Genomic DNA, 20356 nt, shown 5'->3' with positions numbered 1-20356 from the left:
TCTGTGTAAATATCCAGATACCCATTAAACTCTTCATTCATATATTCACAAACTCTACATAAATCCACCTCTGCGCTACTCTTTAAATTTCTATTTAATAATTGCAGATCCATTATAGGTTCCACAAACAACCATGGTGGTCTGACAGGCAACGGAACAGTTGAGCTGAATTCTATACCCTCTAAACCCAAGTCTTTGCCAATAGCACCACATATCCATCCAAAACTCTGACTTTTAACCCTATCGTGCTCCCAGCAAACCTCCATTACTCCTCTAGTTGGGTGGGACCTACCAGGTCCTTGTAAGTTTGCCCAATAGTTAGCTGCCAACTGTTCCCTCCTTAAATGTAAAGGCATCTCACCCATCTCTACTTGCAACGCCACTGCAGGTGATGTCCGAATTGCACCACTGCATATCCTAAGTGCTTGAGTTTGTATTACAGACTTAATCAGTGAAACATATCTCCCTCAGTGATTGCCTGCTCGCCCCCCAGTCCACTCCTGTCAGACACCTCATCACATTTAATACTTTACACTTTACTAAAACTTTCTCTATGTGACCTGCCCATATTAACCTAGCATCAAAAACCATTCCCAAAAACCTAAATGACTCTACTTTCTCCAGAACATGTCCATATAATTTAAGATTAATTTCCTCCCCTATCTTTATCCTTGTAAAGAAAACCACTTGAGATTTTTCCTTTGAAAATCTAAAACCCCATCTCATTGACCATCGTTCTACCGGTTCTATTGCTTCTTGAACTTTACTTATGGTGTATTTTAGGTTTTGTAAGGATGAAAGAACCTGAGATACTTTAATCTCCTGAGAAACAGACAATACAAACATACACGGGCATCTTTGAGACACCCCACAGAGTGGAGGAGCAGGAGACCCCCTTCTGGCCATTTGTTTCATTATAAATCCCTTCACCCATTCTTCCTTCTACTCAGTCTGCTCAAAATGATTACATGAAAATGTCAACGCAAGTGAACTAACAGTCATGTCTGGTATCATTTGAAATGTCTCAGTGCAACTGGTACAATGGTCTCAATCTCACAAGAGTAGATTAGAAGATAATACAGATCCGAAGAGTCAAGAGATATCTTGATTACTGTGATGGGAGTGCCCTTTCCTAGGGTCCTCCATGTAAATTACCCTTTATTCCCTTTGAGTTGTAAAACCACCCAGGCTTGGGACCGGAGTTAATGCAAATTCGAATTGTTAGTCAGATTAAATTATAAAATGGAGTCAGATTTGAGTTTAACCTAAAATGAAAGACCGAACACGCAGGAAACCTTCATCCAGCACCGGATACCTTCCTTGGGCCGAGTGCGTGGACCCTACAGTTTCTTCCCCTCTTCCACAAGGCCCCGTCATCTGCAAACAGTGATCTTCCAATCCCAGGCCCTACATCTGAAAATACATCATTTATCATGATGATAAAGAGCAGTGGGCTGATAACACTACCCTGAGGTGTTCCATTTTCTACCATATAGCTATCAGATAGTTCTTTCCCAATTCTCACCCGAATAGAGCGTTCGCACAGGAAATCCTTTACCCAGTTAAAGGCCCTCCCTCCAATTCCAAAAGATGTAATTTAATCAACATCCTCTCTTTCCACATCATATCATACGCTTTCTCAACATCTAGGATGGCTGCCACCACTGATTCCCTATTAACCTCCGATTTCCTTATTTCATCTTCCAGGCACAGTACTGGATCCATTGTTCCTCTTCCCTTCCTGAATCCACTTTGATAAGGATCAATTAATTCTCTTTTCTCTAAAAAAATAGACCAGTCTGTCTGTTACCATACGTTCCATAATTTTACCTATATGGGATGTCAGTGCAATTGGTCTATAACTATTAGGTTTCGAAGGATCTTTCCCTGGTTTCCTAATAGGAACTACAATTGCTTCCTTCCAACATTTTGGAAGTTGTCCTTCCTCCCATACTCTATTATACAATCTAAGTGGTCTTCCTAACGCAATCTCACCCTTAAAAGTCAACATAGTATAACACAGTTAATCTCCTCCTGGTGCTGTCATCCCTGCCCGCTTAATTGCTCTCTCCATCTCTGCCTTGGAAAATGGCGCACTCAATGCATCATCCACTTCTGCTCTTTTTCCTAAGACCCCAGGATATGTCCTCCGTGTCCTTTCCCTTCTTCCATTCTCCCTCTAGATTATCCGAGCTATGTATTACTACGAAAGCTTTTGCCATCATCTCTGCCTTCTCCTTGTCAGTCACAGCCTTATTCTCCCCAATCACTATTACAGGGTAAAGCCATTCCCTCCTTTTCCCACCCATCCTCCTTATCCCCCACACTTCTCCCACAGGTGTCATTCTACCTATTGTGCTGCAGAACTGACGCCAATAATCTCTCTTAGCCTGTCGAACAGTCTTTCTTACTACTGCTTGAGCTCTTTTATATTGAATTAAATGCTCAAAATTATGAGTCCGTCTCAACTGCCTAAACGCCCTATTCCTATTCCTTACTACTTCTCTACATTCCTCTGTCCACCATGGCACTGCTTTCCTTCTCCTAATTCCAGAGCTCTTAGGAATGGTTTCATCTGCCACCCCTTTAATAATTTCCTAAAAACCTACTGTATTCTCTGTCAATATCCATAACTCTAACCTCCTCATCTAATCTTTCCTCACAGAGCTCCTTAAATTTTGCCCAATTTGCTTTACCAAACATCCATCTCCTTCCTCCCTCTTCAGACCGTCTTTTCGTCCTCATTTGAATAGAACATAATATAGGAAAATGATCACTTCCTACAGTTGATTCCTCCCATACCTCCCATTCACATAATCTTGCTATATCATTAGAAGTAATTGTAAGATCTAACGCCGACTCATTTCCTGATACCATATCAATTCTTGTTCCTCTGCCATCATTAAGACACACCAGCCCTTTTAAATCCAACAACTCCTCTATGACTTGACCATTTCTATCCAACTTTTTTCCACCCGAAAGTGGGCTGTGAGCGTTAAAGTCCCCACACCATACTACCTTTCCTCTATCCTGTCCCTCAACCCCTTCCATTGAATTTAAGTCCAATCTCCTACATGGGTTGTAAAAGTTAATTGCGATACTGTCCATCCCTATCCAAACTTCCACCACCACATATTCCAACTCTTTCCCCAGTCCCAGAATCCTATATGGAAGCCCCTGTCTAATAAATGTAATACACCCTCCCCCACCACCTTCTTTCCCATCTCGACGAACCCCCACATATCCCTGTATCACAAAATCCAAATGTGGACTAAGCCACGTTTCCGGAATACAAATAACATCTGGATTTTCCACCATTACCTCAAAAGATTTAAACTCTTGTCCATTTGCTATCAGGCTTCGGGCATTCCATTGTATAATTAAAACATAATTAATATTAACCAACTCATGATTCCTGACTAGACTGTTGTTTGAGATCATCTCTCACTATTTCCCATGTCAGTCCGGTTATATCCAGATGTCGCACTGCTGCCATAACTATCAACTGTATCCTTTCGGTCTTAGATTTTACCTCTGCTGTTCCATTAATTACACCAGCTATAAATGTCACTAATTTCCTTGAATTGACTATCATTTCCCCCTCATTCTCCTTTACTTGATTCACTTTCCACACTACCCCCACTGCTACTTCCTGCTGACTGATTTCGTACCATTTTTACTGCTTCTGCATATGATGCCTTCTGCCCCACTCTTACTTGCTGCACCTGCACTGCTTCCTTCATCACTGCACATCCCCCATAAGCCACATTATGTGCACCTCCACAATTACAACAATTTGGTGATACACCTTCCCCACACTGGCCATAATTATGATTTCCTCCACATCTAGCACACCTTGTTTCCTTGCACATTGCTGCTACATGTCCAAATCGCTGACAGTTATAGCATCTAAGCGGTTTTGGAACATAAGGTCTAACAAAGTAACTCATATATCCAATTGTTACTTTCTTTGGGAGAGTCTCGCCCTCAAACTGCAGCAAAACTGATTGGCTATCCACCTTAGCCCCTTCTCTTGATGCTTTAAGTATTTGTGCACTCATTATAGTACCACCTCTTAAATTCGACTTCACCTCTTCCATCTCTACACACAACAGGATACCTGTAATCACCCCCTTACTCCACTGTTTCCTTCCCTGATCAACTACAACCCTGTCCACCTGTAATTGCCCCAATCTTTCCAGCTTGAGAGCCCGATCTCTCTGATCCAGATCTTTACAAGTAATCAGTAAACTTCCATTTCTCAGAACCCTTGCTGCAATTATATCTCCAATTGCTTTCTTTAATGCCACAGTCAATCTAACCGGATTTATACCTTCCACTCCACCTTCATCCTTAAACTTAATAATTACTTTAAACTCTTTATCATCTCGTTCTTCTAAAGTACACATATCACTCTCCTCTCCACTGACATCCGAGTTACTGCTAACACCTAATGTATTTCCCTTCCTTTTCTTCTTCTGATTTTCAATTTTACTCCCTATCTGCTTTCCCTTACCACTTTTCTCCTTATCTCGTCCTCTTCCATCTCCTTCTTCCATCTCCGGTTCAGTCACAGTACAGCTGTGCCGAACCACCATCTCTCTCTCAAAAAACCCTAGATTATCGTTTGTTTTGAAAATCCCACGCACCGGCCCCGACATTCGGCGTTCCGACATCCTGACAACAAGGCTGCGTGAGCCACAGGTTTAAATAGCCCCGGTGATGAGTGCAGCAGGTGGCAGTGATCAGAGTGATAGGTAATCAGTAACCACGCCTCCAACACAACCACACACACCGAGAAGTTGAGACAGCGAATCCATGAACCGTGACAGAAACTATTCAAAAAATTTTTTCTATTTGAATAGATTATAAAATATCATTTATTCCTGTGATTTCAAAGCTGAATTCTTAGCATCATTAGTGTCACATGATCCTTCAGAAATCATTCTAATATTCTGATTTGATGCTCAAAAACATTTACTATTATTATTATGAAAACTTAATTTCTATAATTTCTTACCCCCCAGTAAAAAATAAAATAAATAATAAAGAACATACATACATAAATGTAAGCATGTTGATAATAATATTATTACATTAGCAATCACTGATATTGCCCAAGTGATTTTATATCATAGATGCAAACATGCTTTGTATGTATTATCATACAATACAAAAATGACATTTTATATACGAGAAACTAAATTAAACACATATGTTTGAGCAGATATTTGCAGACAGTGTATTTCATAGTAAAGAATGGTCCAAATATTCATAGACATTACTTTTATATTGTCTAAACATTACTTTTACATCATATTGTTTATAGAACATAAAAGCATTCAGAACATTCTTTAATATAATAATAACGGAAAAAAATGGCGGCGTGAGCGACGTGTGCTTCAGGTGTAGTCTGTTAAATTACATCATTTTGGCCTTCATGCCCTAATCCTAAATTTACATTATTTCGCAACTAGGGGCCTGTTGCACAAAACTAGGATAAGGGATTAAGCCAGGATATCTTGGTGATCCTGGCTCAATTGATCCGTAATCCGGTTGCACTAAAGCGGGATAGGGGGCAGGAGAATATGTTATGGTATAAATTACCATGGAGATTTATTCTGTGGAGCTAGCCTGCTCCAGACCAGGCTAAATTCCAGGATCTATTTAATCTCATCCCTAATGTCAGTCAGCATTCACCACAAATGGAAACCAATAGTTATTTCACTGCTCACTATACATTGTTATCACATATAACTAGACCCACTGTCATTATTTAAACGTTTGTGATCATTAATTTCAATCATTTTGGATAAATGATTTTTAGATGATGTTGCTATCATTAGATAATTTACAGTTTCCCATAGACTAAAAGGCTATATATAAAATGATAGAATATTAGGGCCACAGAGGAAAAAAAAAAAGACAAGTCATAATATTGTAACCAGTTGTTTTAAAGGAGGACAGTTGTTAAAATGACAGATGTGGGGCATTTCGTGAAATATTACTTCAGTATGGTTTCATAAACAAAGACATGCTGATGTGCCAGAATATTAAGTATCACATTGTCATAAGTATCAAACCTGTAAAAAGAATATGTAGCTTTTCTGCAGAAAGAACCAGCCTCAAATTTATGACTATCCTTTTTCCTCAGTGTGGCCCTAATACACATTCCATATGAATATAAAAACACAATGTGTAACATTATGTTCCTTTATTGAATAAGGACAAAACAAAGCAGGTAAACCATCAGCTCCTTTCGAAACTGAAGTCACAGTGACTCTACAAGATGGAAAGCACAGAATCAAAGCATATTATACAAAATGATACATACACATTCAAAGGTCTGTATATAACACACCCTGCATGTCTGCACACTAAAATAAATGCAGGATAAATCCATACACATCAACTGAACAGACAAATGAATGGATGCAGTAGCCTCCCTGCAGCCTTGTATTACACACAGTATACCGCACAAACATCATAAGAGGCCAAATTCGTAAAAAAACAAACCCCAAAAAAAACAAATTCCTCTGCCACCGTAGGACATATTTAACCAAAATTGAAAGCACACATACTAACTAAAATAATTCAACACATATTGGTCCCTCAGCAGCCGACCACTGTCGTCATCAGGGAAGATTGCCGGATTGTCCCAGTCCATGGCTGGTGGCACTCTGGGGGCCCTCTCCTTCCTCAGGCAGGCCACATTGTGGAGGACAGCACAAGCCACAGTAATATCACATGCCCTAACAGGGCTGACCCTTAATTTGTGAAGGCAGTGAAAGCGTGCCTTCAGGAGGCCAAAGGTCATTTCAACTCTGGCCCTGGTCCTGGCATGGGCATGGTTGTAGGCCTGCTGTGCTTCCTGGGGGTCTGTGAAAGGTGTCAGGAGAAAAGGCTGGCAGCCATACCCCCTGTCTCCCAGCAACACACCAGAGAATTCACCTGTCAACACAAAATCTCATCATTACTACCTCATAAACACAGTGATATTCTTGACACAGCCATGATGGTTATAAATAGGGGTTGTGTGGCTTACCTTGTGATAGGCACTGATAGATTTCAGAGGCCCGAAAGATTTTGGAGTCATGGACTGAGCCAGGCCATTTTGCCACAACATTGCTGATCACACAGTCAGCATTGCAGACCATCTGAAATCATAAGATGAGGAATATTACACCAATCAATGCACATCACTGGCAATGCAGAGTGTTCGTCAATGGACAATATCAAAAAGTTATGTTCACCTGAACATTAATGCTGTGAAAGGATTTCCTATTCACAAAATCGGCCTCATGGGCACCTGAGGGGGCTTTTATCCTTATGTGTGTGCGGTCCATTGCACCAATGACATTGGGGAAACCTGTCACACAAAGTAATGAGTATCCTACTATGTGTTAACAGTTGTCCTGTAATTTGTAGATCCTCTTACCTGCAATCCTATAGAACTCCTCTTTGATGTCACAGAGTCTTCTGTGGCCAGGAAAGGAGATGAAGACATCTGCTAATGCTTTGATAGCCAGACACACACTCCTTATTGTGTGGCAAATTGTGGCCTTGTTCAGCTGTTCTGCATCCCCCACTGAGTACAGGAAGGCTCCACTAGCAAAAAAGCGCAAGGCCACACAAACAATTTGCTCCACACTCAATGCATGGCTCCGTGCAGTGCGGTGCTTAATCCTGGGACCCACTAGTCTGCATAGATACCTGATGCCATCTGCAGAAAACCTGTTCTTTCATATAGATGGTCATCAGGGAAGGCCAGTGGGTCCAAACCGGTCCCTGAAGACCCTTTCTCGCCTGAAGGCTCTCCTCAGCACAAGTGCTTCTTCATCCACCACATCTCGCAAGAATGGGCATGCCATTGTCAGAGCAGAAAGGAACACACAATTTTGGGCCTTCATATAGGCTAGTGGCCACACCTGGTGCTGGGGGGGTGGGCAAAAGAGGCCGGTGCCTTATAACCATGACTTGGTTGTACTGATTGCTGGGAAAATAAAAAAAAACCTTAGAAAGATGCCACCGTCCTGTGTGCTCACAATAAGAGCTCATATGTCATGGCTCACTTGACTTTACGAGAATATACCTAATTTTTATTTTGAGCTGTGTCATCTTCTTGGAGCTGGGGGAGGAAAGAAAAATAATGATTAATACATTTGTGTTACAGTTAGCATACAGTGTACATTGAAGGCATATCTCACCTCCCTCTCAAGTTTTTTTATTTCAAGGTCCAGTTTCCTAATTGTCCTCTTTTTTATTTCGGACTCCAGTGCAAGATTTTCCATCTTTTTCTTCTTGTACTGAATGTCTATGTCTGCCAGTTCTATTTGGCGCCGGAGGTGGTTGCCATACAACTTTCTGATAGCTTGTGAGCTCTGTGAACACAATACAATTAGCGCAGCTGGAATTTGGCCGGATGTGGTGTCCTTTTATTAATACGCAATGTTGCCAGGCTGGTTTTCCCACTGTATAGCATCTGGGTCCTGTAAAAGAAATTAGATTTTTTGATTTTGATGAGGACTCCTCACCATTGTAGAGTAAATAGTACTTTCACAGTCTTAACATGATACCTCATGCCTTCTGGAATCCAGAGAGATGGTCTCCTCCTCATCATCGTCTCCATCATGTGCTGTTGCTGCTGCACTGGGGCTTTCACCCTATCACATTTAATCGGATTCATATTGAAGCTAGTAGACAAGACATGCCAGGCCTACAGTATGCCTTTGATGGAGTACTCACTGGATCAGCATCGTCTGGTGCTTGTGCTGGTGGCTCTAACAGGAACACAGTGCTGCCAGACACTGCAAGGCAATAGGTAAACCAAAGTCAGACAGTCCAAATTGATTCAATATGAATGTGGTTGTATCCCATGTAGAGATGGAAGGACATACCTTGAATGAAGCGGGTGGCATCTTGGGAGGAACCTATGCTCGTCTCTTTCCCCCCAGGGATCCCCTCTAAGACGGGCCTGCCTTTATTTAGCTCCAAGGCCATGTCCTCTGCTGGGGTAAGGTCAGCCTTTGGTGACCCACCACCTGTGCCTTGTCTGTGGGTATTCTTTTTCACTGCTAAAACAGTACTGACAATGTGTGAGCAGGCACCTTCTGGGTACAATATATGCTTGTGCTTTGTTAAATATTAGTCAGGGACCATACCATTCTGCAGAATGTTCTTGTATTTGATTTTGACCTGCTGCCATGTCCGTTTTGGCCCGTTCATGTTTAATCTACATCACACGCACACACACACACACACACGCACACACACATTCTTTATCACAAGAACATTTAATGGAGTCACACTGCAAAAAATTACTTGGTATTTTTGTCTTGTTTTCAGTAAAAATATAAAAAAAAAAAAAAAAAATCTTAAATAAAGATGTATTTTCTTGATTTGCTAAATGACCTAGCAAAATAAGTATAGTTTAGACAAAAAATATAAACTTTAAGTAAATGTGTGCTTAAAACAAGCAAAAAAATAAAAAAAATCTGTCAATATAATAAGAAAAATTCTCTTGAAATAAGTTTACTTTTTCCATAAACACTTAATTTTAGAAAAGTTTTCTTGTTTCACTGGAAGATTTTTTTGCTTATTTTCCTAGGTAATTTTGCTCAAGAAAATATTTAAGATTTTTTTTAGATTTTTTTTTTTTACTGAAAACAAGACAAAAATACTAAGTAAGAAAGACATTTTTGCAGTGCAGTGAGCAACCGACCTTGGGTCCTTTGAAAGGCGCTATATAAATTAAAGTGATTATTATTATAGCTCATCTATTTATTCAATTAAATTTTATTTATATAGCACTTTTCACAATTGTTTCATTCTGTAAAAGCAGCTTTACATTAATAAAAGCAGGAGAAACAAAAAAAAAAAACGGTGGACAACATAAGAAGCAGAGTACAACGGCTAAGATTAAACCGTACTGAGCGTAGTAACGTTAAAGAATAATGTAAGGCTTTAATAATAATTTATCATAGCTTTATACAGTGTGATGGAGTTACTTTACACAATTTCACTCATATCTGCAGTGCATTTCAATTAAAAATTTAACCGTTTCATAATTACAGTACAACTGCGTTTTTGGAAATGTGAATTAAATATTTGAATTTGAATTGTGATGTTTCAGCGGAGCGGTGAGTGTGTAATTGTGCACTACTTACGCATTCAGGCGGTCTGCAATACTTTGCCACGCTTTTTCTCTTTGCTTTATCACTGTGGCGGTGTTTTGCTTTTCTTCTTAATTATATCTTTTACCTCCTCGTATGCCTCCATGAGGATTTGTGCTTCCGACGGGGAAAAGTAGCAGCTCTAGTTGCCATGGTAAATCAGTTAATCTGTGATCTGTGGCGGGGTCTATTTGAGTGAGCCGTGAGCGCGCACCTATCCAGGATAGCGCGGTTAAGTTGGTTTTGTTTTCGATATTCGTGACACATTCAGCGGTAAACGCCAATAACTCCAAAACGAATTGCCCTAAAAAAATCTAAACAGTGTGACCGCCAAAAGGGCAAAGCTGATCATGTTTCACAGCCTTCTTTTTCTATATTTTCCCTCGATATAATAAGCACGGCCCCGTGCAAGCCGTCGCAATGTGCAGAAAGCCGGGAGAGAACGCTCTCAGCAGAGCCCTCAGTTAGGGACCGTGGGGAAAGTGCAAACTTTCTTCGTTTTTTGCTATAGCTCAGTAGGCGGTGTTTTTGTAATAGTTATTTAGTTAAAGGGCATATAGACATGATAACAGTGTCAATCAATAGTGGGGAACCGTGGACGTTTTTCACAACCTCTTTTTTGCCCCTACTGGTAGAAAAGGGAATTGCATGTCCAAATTTAACCTTCTTTTTGTAATAACTTTCTACAGCAGGGAGACAGAGACATGAAACTACTGTCAATCAATAGAGGGAGAGAGTGGAAATTTTTCACAACCTTTAATTTTACCCCAAGTGGCTGATTAGGGAACTGCATGTCTAAATTTAACCTTCTTTTTGTAATATCTTTCTACAGCAGGAAGACAGAGACATGAAACCAGTGTCAATCAATAGTGAGGGACAGTGGACATTTTTCACAACCTTTCCTTTTACCCCTACTGGTAGAAAAGGGAATTCCATGTCCAAAATTAACCTTATTTTTGTAATAACGTTCTACAGCAGGGACACAGAGACATGAAACCAGTTCAAATCAATAGAGGGAGAGAGTGGACCCTTTTCACAACCTTTCTTTTTACCCCTACTGGTAGAAAAGGGAATTGCATGTCCAGAATTAACCTTCTTTTTGTAATAACGTTCTACAGCAGGGACACAGAGACATGAAACCAGTTCAAATCAATAGAGGGAGAGAGAGGACATTTTTCACAACCTTTCTTTTTACCCCTACTGTTAGAAGAGGGAATTGCATGTCCAAAATTAACATTCTTTTTGTAATAACTTTCTACAGCAGTGAGACAGATACATGAAACCAGTGTCAATCAATAGAGGGGGGCAGTGGACATTTTTCACTACCTTTCTTTTTACCCCTACTGGTAGAAAAGGCAATTGGATGTCCAAAATTAACCTTCTTTTTGTAATAACTTTCTACAGCAGTGAGACAGAGACATGAAATCTGTGTCAATCAATAAAGGGGGACAGTGGACATTTTTCACAAGCTTGCTTTTTGCCCCTACTGGTAGAAAAGGGAATTGCATGTCCAAAATTAACTCCCTTTTTGTAATAACTTTCTATAGCAGTGAGACAGAGACATGAAACCAGTGTGAATCAATAGAGGGGGACAGTGGACATTTTTCACAACCTTTTTTTTACCCCTACCGGTAGAAAAGGGAACTGCACGTCCAACTGTAACTTTCTTTTTGTAATAACTTTCTACAGCAGGGAGACAGAGACATGAAACCAGTGTCAACCAATAGAGGAGGACAGTGGACATTTTTCACAACCTTTCTTTTTACCCCTACTGGTAAAAAAGGGAATCGCATGTCCAAAATTAACTTCCTTTTTGTAATACCTTTCTATAGCAGTGAGTGAGAGACATGAAACCAGTGTGAATCAATAGAGGGGGACAGTGGACATTTTTCACAACCTTTCTTTTTTACCCTTACTGGTAGAAAATAGAATTGCATGTCCATATTTAACTTTCTTTTTGTAATAACTTCCTACAGCAGGGAGACAGAGACATGAAACCACTGTCAATCAATAGAAGGAGAGAGTGGACATTTTTCACAACATTTCTTTTTACACCCACTGGTAGAAAAGGGAATTGGATATCCAAAATTAACCTTCTTTTTGTAATAACTTTCTACAACAGGGAGACAGAGACATGAAACCAGTGTCTATCAATAGTGGGAGACAGTGGACATTTTTCACAACCTTTCATTTTACCCCAAGTGGCTGATTAGGGAACTGCATGTCCAAAATTAACATTCTTTTTGTAATAACTTTCTACAGCAGTGAGTCAGAGACATGAAACCAGTGTCAATCAATAGAGGGGGACAGGGGACATTTTTCACAACCTTTCTTTTTACCCCTACTGGTAGAAAAGGGAATTACATGTCCAAATTTAACCTTCTTTTTGTAATAACTTTCTACAGCAGGGAGACAGAGACATGAAACCAGTGTCTATCAATAGAGGGAGAGAGTGGACATTTTTCGCAACCTTTTTACCCCTATTGGTAGAAAAGGGAATTGCATGTCCAAATTTATCCTTCCTTTTGTAATAACTTTCTACAGCAGGGAGACAGAGACATAAAACCTGTGTCAATCAATAGAGGGAGAGAGTGGACATTTTTCACAACCTTTCTTTTTACCCCTGCTGGTACAAAAGGGAACTACATGTCCAAAATTATCCTTCCTTTTGTAATAACTTTCTACAGCAGGGAGACAGAGACATGAAACCACTGTCAATCAATAGAACGAGAGAGTGGACATTTTTCACAACCTTTCTTTTTACCCCTACTGGTAGAAAAGGGAATTGGATGTCCAAAATTAACCTTCTTTTTGTAATAACTTTCTACAGCAGGGAGACAGAGACATGAAACCAGTGTCAGTCAATAGAGGGGGACAGTGGACATTTTTCAGAACCTTTCTTTTTACTCCTACTGGTAAAAAAGGGAATCGCATGTCCAATTTAACCTTCTTTATGTAATAACTTTCTACAGCAGTGAGACAGAGACATGAAACCTGTGTCCATCAATAAAGGGGACCAGTGGACATTTTTCACAACCTTGCTTTTTGCCCCTACTGGTAGAAAAGGGAATTGCATGTCAAAAATTAACTTCCTTTTTGTAATAACTTTCTATAGCAGTGAGACAGAGACATGAAACCAGTGTGAATCAATAGAGGGGGACAGTGGACATTTTTCACAACCTTTTTTTTTACCCTTACTGGTAGAAAATAGAATTGCATGTCCAAATTTAACTTTCTTTTTGTAATAACTTTCTACAGCAGGGAGACAGAGACATGAAACCACTGTCAATCAATAGAAGGAGAGAGTGGACATTTTTCATAACCTTTCTTTTTACCCCTACTGGTAGAAAAGGGAATTGGATGTCCAAAATTAACCTTCTTTTTGTAATAACTTTCTACAGCAGGGAGACAGAGACATGAAACCAGTGTCTATCAATAGAGGGAGACAGTGGATATTTTTCACAACCTTTCTTTTTACCCCTACTGGTAGAAAAGGGAATTACGTGTCCAAATTTAACCTTCTTTTTGTAATAACTTTCTACAACAGGGAGACAGAGACATGAAACCACTGTCAATCAATAGAGGGAGAGAGTGGACATTTTTCACAACCTTTCATTTTACCCCAAGTGGCTGATTAGGGAACTGCATGTCCAAAATTAACCTTCTTTTTGTAATAACTTTCTACAGCAGTGAGACAGAGACATGAAACCAGTGTCAATCAATAGAGGGGGAAAGTGGACATTTTTCACAACCTTTCTTTTTACCGCTACTGGTAGGAAAGAAAAAGGACTTTTCTTCAACAGTTTTGTTTCAACATACCGGTTGATCAAAACATACTTTAACATTACGACAGAAATTTTTATTTAGTTTTATTCATTTACTTTTAGTAGTTTTTTTTTTTGCAACACAACATTATTTGTATTTATTTATTCATTATCTATAATAAATTTATTTTATTAATTAATTAATTTATTATTATTTATTTATTTTATATATATATATATATATATATATATATATATATATATATATATATATATACATTACTCTTTTTTCTATTTTATTAAAAGGTTTTTAGAAGTAAATCAATAACTATTAACATTTTACAATATTTAAAGTCTAACACATATAAAAGCTAAAAGCTATTGAATAAAAACCAAAAAAGAGCTTAATTGGAGAAAAACAGGTGTTTGGCAGTAACATTAAAGTTACACACAGATTTTAAGATTTTGAAATCATGTGCCTCAAACTTATGGGACATATCTAATCAAAATGTAGCTATGTAAGAGAGAGGGACACATTAATGTATATATTTAATGTATATATTAATGTATATATATTCGAACATCACTATTTAAAAAATCCAAAATTTGTTTTTAAAATAAAAAATTATTTAACATTTAAAAATTATTTTATAACATGAAATTTAGAGGTTACGGTTCGGGGCAGCCACCAGCCATTGGAAAGTACCCAAAAAATTATAATTATGATACAGTTTTAAGTTTACTGATATTTTACATTTTATGGGGGGTTTAAATAAATAACACAAGGATCTTGGTAAATATCTAATGTTTGAATACTTAAATGCATTTTTCAATTGTTTTTTGGTTTTGGGACATTACTTGGCACCAATTCTGTGCTGCTCATATTCATATCAGACATTTTAGTTGACAGATGAAGGCTGTGATACTGTAGTTGTTCACTAGATGGATTCTAGAAGATACAATGACCAACAAATACATAAATTATGTTAGTATGTACTGTAAGTATAGTATTATTACTGCACTACTAGATCATTAAAATAATTTAAATAATGTTTTTACAAAATTACTAAGTTTTGGTAGTATTTTAAAAATAGGTCTAATTTGTTAACACTATTTAATGCATTACTATACATTAACTGAATATGAACAATATATATTTTTGGAGCATTTATCAATCTTTTAATGTTTTAATGTTACTTGATTTATTTTTCTTCATGTTGATCCACGGTACATTAACTGATGTTAACAGATACACAACTGAAAGTTAATAATGTATTTTTAGTATGTAATTATAGAATTAATACTATAAAACATATTGTTCAAGTTAACATGCACAGTTAAGTACTGTTAACAAAATAAAGGAACATTCCACTTTTTTGGAAATGGGCTCATTCTCAAACTCCCAGTTTATACCATTTTTGAATCCATTCAGCCGATCTCAGGTTTTGAGACCAGCAGCATGGCATTCAGAAATGACCAAAGAGTATGGATATTTTACCTATTTAAAACTTTCCTCTTTTGTAGTTATATTGTGTACTAAGACCGGTGGAAAATGTCAAGTTGTGATTTTCTAGGCCGATATGATTAAAAACTATACTCATTCCGGTGTAATAATCAGGGAACGGTGCAGCCATAACATGAGCGCAGCAGTCGCAGTGATATCACTGCAGTAAAACTCAACTTATTAACTCTGGGGGAGTTGGAGAATGAGCATATTTCCAAAAAAGGGGAGTGTTCCTTTAAACCTTATTGTAAACCATTATTAAAGGTTTATATTTTGTTGTCTGTGTGCATGGTGTTTAACCATTTCATTGCTGTAACCCTGTAACCTGCTGTAAACCAGACTGCCAAACGGTTAATATCAATGCATGCACACCTCTTTCCCAATGACACTAGAGGATGGTGGTTGCACTAGTGACTTGGGCTCGTCATTGCAGCTTGAAGCATTTTGTACTTTAATTTAGTAATGGCATTTTCCACCAGGGAGATGTAAAAGCAGTGTCAGTTAATAGAGGCGGACAGTGATCAACTCACACAACCTCACATTTAATCCTTACTGTTGCACAAGGTAGTTGCATTTACAAATTGTACCTTATTTACATCCTGAAAATTACGAAATTTATGTAATGCAGAATGATCCTGTTAATACTGTAAACTAATTTGAAAAGACAACAGCCAACAGTACAATAGCCTTTTTGACTGAACTGGTATTTATCCACTGATCAAAAATGTATACTGATTTTAAAATTTACTGATTTTAACATTTATAAGGAGCTGATCAAAACAAAAACAACAACAAAAAAACATTCAAGAGTAAACAATATATTTTAACACCTACACTTGTAAAGTACTTTTTACTTATAGAAAAAACACAATCACTTTCTCGTCTTCCATTTTTGTACCTCTTTTTAATTCATTCCGAGACAGACAGAGTGGTACCATTTTTTACAGTTGCTGCTCTGAATCTAGTGGAAATAAAAATTGTCACAAGTAAACTTAATTTTTAATTATATTGAACATATGTTACGTTCGGGAACCCAGGGAAACACAGGAGACGAGAGATCCAAACGCACTGTGAGTTTAATGGGTAATCCAAATTCAGAATCCAAAAAGCAGGGGTCAAAACCAAAAATCTATCCAAACAAACAAACAGGAATAGGAACAGGAATAGAACTTGAAACTCGGAAGGCGAGGAAACTGGGTGACGGAAAGAAAGGACTCCATGAAAACAAACAGAAACAGACCGGTTAATATAGGCAGGGTAATGACTATCAAGTGAAGACACCTGAGTGCAATTAACAGGAGTGCAATTACTGTGATGAAGGGACAAGGCTTTGTGGGAATTGTAGTGCCTGCGGTGAGGTGCCTATGGGGAAGTGAGAACACTAGTGGAGACTCAGGGAAACAGAGACCAGACAGCGTGACAACATATTAAGTTAAAAATAAACTGTAATTCATTCTTTTATTACTCCAATATTAAGATATTAATTGTAATTTCAGCTTAAAATCATCAAATTGAAATATAGACAATTGAACAAACAGTAAAAATAATAAAACCTTTTGATCTGTATTGACCTAATACAAAATACTACTTAATATTTGATGTAAAGTCATTTCTGTATTAACTGCATACTAATTATCGGCATAATAGTTATCTATTTAGTTGAAATAATTTAACATTTCAGCTCTACAGATTGTATAATACCTCATCTTCATGGGGAAGTTGTGGCCTAGTCCCAACTGCTCCCCGGGCGCTGCAGCATAAATGGCTGCCCACTGCTCCGGTGTGTGTTCATGGTGTGTGTGTGTGTGCACTTTGGATGGGTTAAATGCAGAGCACAAATTCTGAGTATGGGCTGAATGTCATGTCACTTCACTAATTACTAATTTCTCAATGAAGGAGCCATGCTTCCAACTGGACACTCTTTTCCACACAGGGAGCAATGCTGTTTGGGGTGAAATACTGAAAATACAATATCACAAATCAAAGTTTTATTTTAACCATTTGGTCAGACAGACAGACAGACCGACCAGTGTATCGACAAACAGATAGACAGACAGACATACACTAACCTGAAGGATTATTAGGAACACCATACCAATACTGTGTTTGACCCCCTTTCGCCTTCAGAACTGCCTTAATTCTATGTTGCATTGATTCAATAAGGTGCTGAAAGCATTCTTTAGAAATGTTGGCCCGTATTGATAGGATAGCATCTTAGAGATTTGTGGGATGCACATACAGGGCACGAAGCTCCCGTTCCACCACATCCCAAAGATGCTCTATTGGGTTGAGATCTGGTGACTTTGGGGCCATTTTAGTACAGTGAACTCATTGTCATGTTCAAGAAACCAATTTGAAATGATTCGAGCTTTGTGACATGGTGCATTATCCTGCTGGAAGTAGCCATCAGAGGATGGGTACATGGTGGTCATAAAGGGATGGACATGGTCAGAAACAATGCTCAGGTAGGTCGTGGCATTTAAACGATGCCCAATTGGCACTTAGGGGCCTAAAGTGTGCCAAGAAAACATCCCCCACACCATTACACCAACACCACCAGCCTGCACAGTGGTAACAAGGCAAGATGGATCCATGTTCTCATTCTGTTTATGCCAAATTCTGACTCTACCATCTAAATACCATCATAAATATAAAAGAGGTACATATAACAGTGTTCTTTATAAGTGGATAGCATGTTCTATCCACTGAATCAGAAAGATGTATTTTAATGTTGTCTCATAACATTTTTTTTCAGGTACCTTTATTTGTAATTGCATAGACATAAAACCATACATTGTTGACAAGGATTGTGCTATATGTAGTGAAGTGAAGTAAAGCAACATGATGGTGAAGTATAATAATAACAAATACTTGGAATTTGTGGAGTTTATCCCATCCACATGCACCTGGCATATACTTTGTATATTTACACAAAACTCCTGTCATTGTGTCAACAGTGTATGGTTTATGTCTATCCTTTATGTTTTTGTAAGCATAATGAACTCTTAACTCTACTTATCACAATTTGTTAGTTTGGACTTAGTCTGTCTTTCATACTTTGTCATTTGACCTATATTTTGTCTCACATTTTGATTACATAAGTTCACCTGTGGTGTTGCTAATTATTTCATTTGTTCTGTCTAGTTACGTTCTTGTCCTTTTAGTTTGACTTTGTCGGGTAATGTTTTTGACCTCATGACTGCTATCTGTGGATACCCTTTTCCTATGTCATGTGGAATAAATACCTTCTGAATCTTCTCCTATGTGCACCTTTTTCTACAACCTAGCTTCAGTGTGAAACTACAAAATATAAGGTTCTTTAAAAGTTTAAGATCTTAAGAACTACCATCACCATGTTTCAAGTGAAAACACTTTATTAGTAATATGTAGTAACCAAACCACAATAAAATAAAATAACTATTCACTCATGCAAATTAAATACATGTAATTAATTAAAATATTTAGTAACACTATATTTCAGGGTCTATTAACCAGTTGCTTATAAGTATGCATATTTATAGAATATTAGCCATTTATTAGTAGTAAGCACATATTAACAGAGGTGTAAAATACTTGAGTCATTTTACTTGATTACTGTACTTAAGGATTATTTTGGGGGATTTGTACTTTACTCAAATACATTTTAAACTGACTACTTGTACTTTTACTTGTTTACATTTCTTTGGAAAAAACTGCTTTTTACTCCTTACAATTTTATTTAATCTTGAAAAGTACATTATATTTTTATTTTATCTTATGCACATTAAATATGGTAAACAGAAAGTCAAACGTGTGTGCCTGACGTGGGAACTAATAATCATTGTTTTCATGCATCAAACACACACATTTCTACTTTAATTATTACTTTTGTCAGGTAAATGTCTGGCTTCAAAAGTTCACCATCAAATCTGAGGGAGCATATTGAGGTAGCAAAGTTGCGTTTCCCCCACAAAAAAAGTTTATTCCTTATTTGTTCTGTTTTGATAGAGCCATTAGCTATGATAAACTGAATGCACAAAATAGTGCAAATAAAATCTGTGATGAGAATTTAAATACTATGAATATTTTTGTGGGATTTTTTTCTCATTAATCTAATTAGTCACAAATAACAATTTATCAATATTTGCTAGGAAAAACTACTGTATAAATGCCCAAAATAAAAATTTTAAAGATTAATTGTCCTTTTAGACAGTGACGCTGAGTAGACAACACAAATAAAGTGGACTTTAAAAATTTTGTATGTATTAATTCTATGACTCTCCTCATTAATTGAACACATTCTTGTTTTCTGTTTGGAATATATTTCTAGTCTCTCTATCACATCTTGCTCTTCTGTCACAGTCTTGTGTCTTTCTGTCACTGTTTTCTGTGAGTGTTGTGTTTGTTTGGTGCCATGTGCTCTCTCCTGTCTTTTTTTGACCCCATCCATCTTGTTACCTCATTATTGTTTAGTTGCTCCACCTGTGTTTCTCAATTGCTCCCGGACTCATTACCTTCACTCTGCACAGCTGTTTCATCCACTCACACACTTACACACACACCTGGTGCCCATTGTCAATGACTATATATTCTCCACTCTCACACCACTCTGTCAGGCTGTATTAATTGTGTAATGTAAATTGTGATTTGTAAGTGTTCCTGGATACTCGTGTTTTTGCATCTTGGCTGCGTCTGCTCTTGTCTCCGTGATTTGTTTCTGTTTTGTTTTGCCTTGTTGGCCTTTTAGTTCTCATTTATTAAAAAGTAATTTCGTCCCTGCACTTGGACCCAGACCCTGTTCTTTCCACTGCTCCGTTTCTACCACGCCCTGACATCTTCAAAGGGATAGTTCACCCATAAATGAAAATTCTATCACCATTTACTGACCTCTGTCATCCCAGATTTTTATGACTTTCTTTCTTCACATGAACACAAGC

General features: G+C 37.9%; 1 protein-coding gene and 1 long non-coding RNA gene across 2 annotated transcripts; both read right to left on the bottom strand.

The window, feature by feature from the left end:
- Positions 1-6205: 6205 nt before the first annotated feature.
- LOC132118942 (putative nuclease HARBI1) lies at positions 6206-7723 on the bottom strand. Its single transcript, XM_059528693.1, has 5 exons — positions 7698-7723; positions 7439-7608; positions 7254-7369; positions 7046-7157; positions 6206-6951 (listed from the first exon to the last, which is right to left on the bottom strand). The coding sequence occupies exons 1-5, from the start codon at positions 7721-7723 to the stop codon at positions 6581-6583; spliced, it is 795 nt and encodes a 264-aa protein (XP_059384676.1). The 3' UTR covers positions 6206-6580.
- Positions 7724-7787: 64 nt separating this feature from the next.
- LOC132119145 (uncharacterized) lies at positions 7788-8421 on the bottom strand. The gene is made up of 3 exons (XR_009426129.1): positions 8208-8421; positions 8093-8128; positions 7788-7993 (listed from the first exon to the last, which is right to left on the bottom strand). It is a non-coding gene; the product is annotated as an uncharacterized LOC132119145 (long non-coding RNA).
- Between the last annotated feature and the right edge of the window lie 11935 nt (positions 8422-20356).

This window comes from Carassius carassius, chromosome 38 (genome assembly GCF_963082965.1).
Source record: "Carassius carassius chromosome 38, fCarCar2.1, whole genome shotgun sequence".
Lineage (NCBI taxonomy): Eukaryota > Metazoa > Chordata > Actinopteri > Cypriniformes > Cyprinidae > Carassius > Carassius carassius.
Note: the sequence above shows the minus strand (reverse complement) of the source record. Positions and strands in the feature narration are given on the sequence as shown.

Excerpts from the sequence above, each read along its gene's own strand:
- LOC132118942 (XM_059528693.1), bottom strand. The coding sequence starts at position 7,723 with ATGGCATCAGGTATCTATGCAGACTA. Across the intron at positions 7,370-7,438 it reads GGAGTTCTATAGGATTGCAG|GTTTCCCCAATGTCATTGGT; the intron begins GTAAGAGGATCT and ends TTTGTGTGACAG. Across the intron at positions 7,158-7,253 it reads TTCACAGCATTAATGTTCAG|ATGGTCTGCAATGCTGACTG; the intron begins GTGAACATAACT and ends TTATGATTTCAG.